At 42.8% G+C, this 7,742-nt stretch overlaps 1 protein-coding gene across 1 annotated transcript in view; it reads right to left on the reverse strand.

The window, feature by feature from the left end:
* LOC121873723 (hypoxia-inducible factor 1-alpha-like) overlaps positions 1-7,115 on the reverse strand; it is a 75,044-nt gene extending 67,929 nt beyond the window's left edge. Inside the window, exon 1 of the mRNA XM_042377426.1 lies at positions 6,909-7,115. Coding sequence (XP_042233360.1) covers positions 6,909-6,985 — 77 coding nt within the window. The 5' untranslated portion in view covers positions 6,986-7,115. The remainder of the gene's footprint in view (positions 1-6,908) is intronic.
* Positions 7,116-7,742: the final 627 nt, after the last annotated feature.

Raw genomic sequence — 7,742 nt, forward strand, 5'->3', positions numbered from 1 at the left:
GTCCAGCAGGTAAAGTCCTGGTGTGTGATTTTGTCCAGCGCCCTCCCTCACTCCCTTCCAAAACGCGAGTAGGACAAAAGCCCCCCCCCGGACAAAAGCCCCCTACGACCTAACCTAACCTACTTTGCACTTTAACTGAAGTGCATTTGTCCTACTTTGTACTTTAGCCGAGTTTTTTTTTCCATGGGGCTTTTGTCCAGGGGCTTTTGTCCAGGGGCCTTTGTCCAGGGGCCTTTGTCCAGGGGCCTTTGTCCAGGGGCCTTTGTCCTAGGGGGCTTTTGTCCGGACCCCTCCCAAAACACACTCCCACGACACACTACGGGAGACCCAATAAACCCACAATCCTAGCGACAATTTGGCTCTCGCGCACACACACACACACACACACACACACACACACACACACACACACACACACACACACACACACACACACACACACACACACACACACCAGGAGAGAGAGAGAGAGAGAGAGAGAGAGAGAGAGAGAGAGAGAGAGAGAGAGAGAGAGAGAGAGAGAGAGAGAGAGTAGGCTGGGTAATGAATGGGTAGTTTGTCATCATTAACCCGAAATAAAATTAATTGACTTTTCATATGGACATAAATACGGGCACCTGACGTTACAGTGAGGACACCCGGAAGTAAAAGCTAGACACAACAACAACAGGACGGAGACAGAAAAGAGAGACAAGGATAAAGAGAAAAATTTTTGTTATGTGTTTTGTATTTTTTTTTGTAAATGTAATTGTTTTAATTTTTTTCTGGGAGTTTTATTTATGACATTTTCGACACTAGAAAGGCCTTTGTTTTTTTTTCTGTACCTAAGTTCTTGTGGCTATCAATGTCAGCCTTCGTCAGTCCACACCCTTTGTCTTGAGGCTCTGTTGCGTCCTCTCCTCACCAAAACACTTTCTAATTACACCTTTCTTAACCCTATTAGAGGTGTGTGGATGACGCTACAGGTGGGGCCCCTCCACACAAACACACCAACTGTGGTTAAACCCTTATACTGATTGGCTAGATCCTTATACTGATTGGCTAGACCCTTATACTGATTGGCTAGACCCTTATACTGATTGGCTAGACCCTTATACTGATTGGCTAGACCCTTATACTGATTGGCTAGACTCTTATACTGATTGGCTAGATCCTTATACTGATTGGCTAGACCCTTATACTGATTGGCTAGACCCTTATACTGATTGGCTAGACTCTTATACTGATTGGCTAGATCCTTATACTGATTGGCTAGACCCTTATACTGATTGGCTAGACCCTTATACTGATTGGGTAGACCCTTATACTGATTGGTTAGATCCTTATACTGATTGGCTAGACTCTTATACTGATTGGCTAGATCCTTATACTGATTGGCTAGACCCTTATACTGATTGGCTAGACCCTTATACTGATTGGCTAGACCCTTATACTGATTGGCTAGACCCTTATACTGATTGGCTAGACCCTTAGACTGATTGGCTAGACCTTATACTGATTGGCTGGATTGGCTAGACCTTATACTGATTGGCTAGACCCTTATACTGATTGGCTAGACCCTTATACGCTGATCCTTATACTGATTGGCTAGAATATACTGATTGGCTAGACCCTTATACTGATTGGCTAGCTAGACCCTTATACTGATTGGGTAGACCCTTATATTGATTGGTTTGACCCTTATACTGATTGGCTAGACCCTTATACTGATTGGCTAGACCCTTATACTGATTGGTTAGACCCTTATACTGATTGGCTAGACCCTTATACTGATTGGCTAGACCCTTATACTGATTGGCTAGACCCTTATACTGATTGGCTAGATCCTTATACTGATTGGCTAGACCCTTATACTGATTGGTTAGACCCTTATACTGATTGGCTAGACCCTTATACTGATTGGTTAGACCCTTATACTGATTGGCTAGACCCTTATACTGATTGGCTAGACCCTTATACTAATGTAGGTTTATTCGTTCATTACACGTATGATATATTAGTTCTGGTGACAAGCACAGAATGTAATCCTTCTATAGGGGGGAGGGGCAGGGAAGGGGGACGGGGCTGTGTAAATATAGCGCCCCTCCCACTCTTCTGTAAATGCAAGACCCCCTTTGAAGATGTCGCTCAGTATATGTCACCTCGAGACATAACTAATATATAAATACTAAACATACATAAACGTTAAGAAAACAACAAAAACACCTACACTCACTTCCCTCCTTCCCCTGGCTCATAGCTCAAACAGTTATGAGAATTGTACACACATACAAAAAAGTAGCCTTACAGTTTTGTGTTAGACTTGTTGCTCACACTGAACACGACCTACAGGAGATCCTGAACACCTATGCAGATGCGTATGCACATTTCGGCCTTGAGGTGAATGTACGTAAGTCTCAGATTCTCTTTAAACCTGCCCCTGGTTCAGTCACACGTCCACCATCCATCCATCTTTACGGTACTATCCTTCCGTAAAGATACTTTTATGACTGCGTGTACAAGAAAATAACTGACTTTGTGTTTACTTTTTTCCTTGTATGTTTTATTTGTTTGTAAATTAGTTAAGTTAGCCTAATTAACAGTGAAAAGATCGGGGGGGGGGGTCTCCCCCGCCCCCACGGATAAAGCTAGAGAAACGCCAGTATAAAGCTGGAAGGACACAAATATAAGGGTAGAAGGACGCTAATATAAGGTTATATGGACGCCAATATAAGGGTAAAAGGACGCTAATATAAGGGTAGAAGGACACTAATATAAGGCTATAGTGTTTCTCAAACTGGGGGCCATGATCCCCAAGGGGGCCACGGCAAGATTTTAGGGGGGCCATGGCGGGCTAGTGTAAGTAGTATATGTTTGGGGAAAATGTGGAAACTGATTTAACTTTCTATTTTTTACTTTGCCTTGTTAGGGGAGAAATTATTATTATTAGTTTTTTGTCATTATGTGTAATCATAATACCCATACAGTACAGCTTTGATATTTACACAGTATGGTGCAGCAGCTAGTTTTTCAATTCCAACGGATTCGCTCAGATTGCACGATTCTAGTTCCTGTCAGCAGGGTGACGGGCGCTGGACTGAGTCACTGATCGCACATGTTCTGTACATGTCCGTGTGTCATCGCTTTATAAGTGGCTCCCAGGCTGAATCTCAAGCTACAAGACAAGGAAAGAAATGTGTTTCACCACATGGATTGTGTTCGTGGATTTTTCGATAAACTCCAGAACTGGCAAAAGAAAGTCAGTGCAGGAAATGTTGCCATGTTTGAGAATATCTCCATTGTTCTTGACGAGATTGAAGAGGATCATCTACTTGACCCATCACTCAAAAATGAAATAATTCAGCACTTGAAATTCTTGGAAAGTGAGCTCAAAAGGTACTTCCCAGAATTCGAGGAGGAAGAAGGGAAATTGGTGAGGAACATAAGGACATAAGAATGGAGGAAACTGCAGCGGGCCTATTGGCCCATACTGGGCAGTCCCGTTTACACCCAACCCCTATTGCTCATATAAGCATCCAACCTATGTTTGAAGCTATTCAGTGTATTCGAGTTAATGATGATATTTGGTAACTTGTTCCATTCGTCCACTACTCTGTTTCCAAACCAGTGTTTACCTATTTCACGCCAAAATCTAAATTTGTCTAATTTAAAACCATTGTTACGAGTTCGCTCCTGGTTGGATAGTTTGAGTACCTTTGTAATGTCCCCTTTGTTTAGCCCTGCCTTCCACTTATACACCTCTATCAGGTCGCCCCTCGCTCTGCGTCTCTCGAGGGAGTGCAAATTAAGATGCTTTAACCTGTCTCTATACTCAAGGTTCCTAATGCCCGGGATTAGTCTTGTCATTCTCCTCTGAATTCTTTCCAAGGATTCTATATCCATTTTGTAATACGGTGACCAGAACTGAACTGCGTAATCCAGGTGTGGTCTCACAAGCCCAAGATACAGTTTTAGGATGACCTCACTAGTCTTGTAACTAACACTCCTTTGTATGAACCCAAGTACTTTATTAGCCTTGTTACGAGCAAAAACACATTGTTTACTTGGCTTAAGGTTCCTACTTATCATTACTCCTAAATCTCTCTCGCAGTCGGATTTCTCTATGGCATCGTTGTTCATCTGGTATCTGGTTTCCCTGTTTACATCTCCTATACTGAGTACTTTACATTTGTCCACGTTGAATTTTATCTGCCATTTTTCAGACCATTCGAAAAATTTGTTTAGATCTTCCTGTAGTTTTGTGGAGTCCTCGTCAGATTTAATAACACGTCCTATTTTAGTGTCATCAGCAAATTTGCTTATGTTGCTGTCTATGCCGATATCTATGTCGTTTATGTATATAATAAATAATAATGGTCCAAGTACTGAGCCTTGGGGAACTCCACTTGTGACGTTGCTCCAATGGGACTTAGTGCCATTAATGCTCACTCGCTGTTTCCTGTCCTGTAACCACGCCCTAATCCATTTAAGGATATTACCTTTGATGCCATGTGCTTCTACCTTTCTAATTAGTCTTTCGTGGGGGACTCTGTCGAAGGCTTTGCTAAAGTCGAGATATACCACATCATAATTGTGCCCCTCGTCCACCGATTCGAAAACTGATGAAAAGAATGTTAATAGATTAGTTAGACATGAACATCCGCTTGTGAAGCCATGCTGGGAATCATTGATCAATCGGTGCTTCTCCAGGTGATTTCGAATAGAGTTTGAAATGATTGCTTCCAGTAATTTGCCTACTATTGATGTTAGACTGATTGGGCGGTAGTTAGAGGATAGTGATCTATCCCCCTTCTTGAAAATCGGTATTACATTCGCTATCCTCCAGGATTCTGGTACTACACCTGTTTTTAAGGACATGCTAAACATCTTTGCTAAGGGCATACTAAGCTCTTCCTTACATTCCTTTAATACTCTGGCAAATATCTCATTGGGACCAGGTGACTTATTAGGCTTTAGTTTGTCTATTTGCTTACTAACATCGTTACTAGTCACTACTATCTCGCTTAATTTGTTTTCTTCACTATAACTGAATAAAGTCGGTGCCCCGGGTATCATGTTTAAATTTTCGGTGGTGAAAACTGTTGACAAATATTTATTCAAATTATTGCTCATTTCTCTGTCGTTATCAGTGAGCTCGCCGGTGTCTGACCGTATTGGTCCAATCTTTTCTCGTGTTTTAGTTTGATACATTTGGTAGAATCCTTTGGGGTTTGTCTTCGCCTCCCTTACTATCCTTACCTCATTATTCCTCTTGGCTTTCCTTATCTCGGTTTTAACCCTACTCGCCAATACCCTATAATAATCCCGGAGGTGAATTTCGCCACGATTTATCCTTCTACCTATAGCCTTCCTTTGGCCAATGACGTTCTTTAAATAATTATTTCTCCATTTAGGGTCATTGTTGTCTGCTATTCCCGACGATGGTCAGGACGAATTCCTTGATCTCAGGAACGAATCTGGTGCCAGAAAAATCTCTGACTGTATTCTGGTGCTCAATGTATCAGTCATGTCCAAAAGTTAGTGAGATTGCACTTCGAGTCCTCTTGCCATTTTCTACTACTTATTTATGTGAATCTGGTTTCTCCACCTTCTTCAAATAAAGAATAAAAGACGAAACCGGTTACATGTGGACCCAGACATGAGAGGTGCTTTATCATTATCAGTGACTCAACCTCGAATCAGTCGACTGACTGAAAGGAAACAATGTCATCCATCCTTTGAACTGTAACAAAATATGCATTCTGTTTGATGATTGTAAACATTAAAATAAAGGAAGAGAACCAAAACAGTTTATTTTCATCATTATTTGTGAGGCGCTTGGGAGAGAACTGAAGGGGGGCCATGTTGAGTGTTCCTCATGGGGGGAATGAAGTGAAAAAGTTTGAGAAACACTGGGCTAGAAGGACGCTAATATAAGGCTAGAAGGACGCTAATATAAGGCTAGAAGGACGCTAATATAAGGGTAGAAGGACGCTAATATAAGGGTAGAAGGGCGCTAATATAAGGCTAGAAGGACGCTAATATAAAGGTAGAAGGACGCTAATATAAGGCTAGAAGGACGCTAATATAAGGGTAGAAGGACGCTAATATAAGGCTAAAAGGACGCTAATATAAGGGTAGAAGGACGCTAATATAAGGGTAGAAGGACGCTAATATAAGGGTAGAAGGACGCTAATAAAAGGGTAGAAGGACGCTAATATATGGCTAAAAGGACGCTAATATAAGGGTAGAAGGACGCTAATATAAGGGTAGAAGGACGCTAATATAAGGGTAGAAGGACGCTAATATAAGGGTAGAAGGACGCTAATATAAGGCTAGAAGGACGCTAATATAAGGGTAGAAGGACGCTAATATAAGGATAGAGGGGCGGTAATATAAGGGTAGAAGGACGCTAATATAAGGGTAGAAGGATGCCAGTATACGGCTGGAAGGACGCTAATATAAGGCTAGAAGGACGCAAATATAAGGCTAAAGAGACGCCAATACAAGGCTAGAGGAACGCCAATATGAAGCTAGGACGCAAATATATGGCTAGAAGGACTCCAATATAAGATCAGAAGGACGCCAATATAAGGCCAAAAGGACGCCATTATAAGGCTAAAAGGATGCCAATATGAGGCTAAAAGGAGGTCAATGAGGTTAGAGGGACGCCAACAAGGAACAAGAACAAGTAAAATGTCAACAAACCAGCCATGGGCCCACAGCTCACACTGTCTTACAGGAGGTGAATAAAAAAACATGAGCATCTGTTGACGGCAGGTGCACACACGTGTCATTGGTGGATCATAAGAGAGGTATAACAGACGACTGCTGATACGAGAAGAAGTGTACAAGCTAATCAGTGCACAACAACAACAAGCGTGCCACCATGGCAGACAGCCAGGCAGGGGTGGCACTCACATACTTACTTCTGGCCCTTGCTGTTGCCGACGACGTAAGGGCGAGCTGTCGCACCTAAACTCTCCAAATTAGTTCGTAGGCACATGTCCTCTCGCTCACATAACAGCGTATTTATCAGTAAGATCTATCCTTCGTGTGTGGTCGTAAGGGTCTTTAATACAGTCGTTTTCACTTCAATGTTATTCGTAAAATATTCAATTATTCGTAATCTGAAACTGAAATTGAATTTAAATGAGAAAATCAACTAATACATCACTCTACCCTCTAGTTTTCATAGTAGTACAGTAACCGCTAATGACCTGCGTTATGAGGTCAACATGCTGGGGTCATGAGTGTGGGCATCCCCCCCCCCCCTCAGGCACCGTAGAGACTGCTGCGCAATGCACCACATGACTGGCCCGGTGAGGGTTGCGCCACTCTGACGCCTGTAGTAACCTGTTCCACAACCTTTAATATGCATCCCTATAATGTTTACAAAACCATGTTGTTGGTGCCTGGCACCCCCACACACTCCCACCATGCCCACACACTCCCACAACCCCACAGGTAACACTGGCACGTAATAAACTGAGTTAAATGCTAAGGTGAGAGAACGCGGCTCTCCGAGCTGCTAACCTCAGTACAACTGACACAGGCGGCGGCGGTGGTGGTGGAGGACCCAGGCACCAGCTACCACCAGCGTCACCACCACCACCTACCCCCCTCCTCCACCCTACCTACCCACACTCTCACACTCATTTTATTCTTGAACCTCAAACTTGTACTAATGAATTAATGACAGCTGCTACCACCACCACACCCACTGTACATTACATTCACTCAGAAACATCCTCAAGTCCAAG

This window comes from Homarus americanus, unplaced genomic scaffold (genome assembly GCF_018991925.1).
Source record: "Homarus americanus isolate GMGI-L3 unplaced genomic scaffold, GMGI_Hamer_2.0 scaffold42433, whole genome shotgun sequence".
Classification (NCBI taxonomy): Eukaryota; Metazoa; Arthropoda; class Malacostraca; order Decapoda; family Nephropidae; genus Homarus; species Homarus americanus.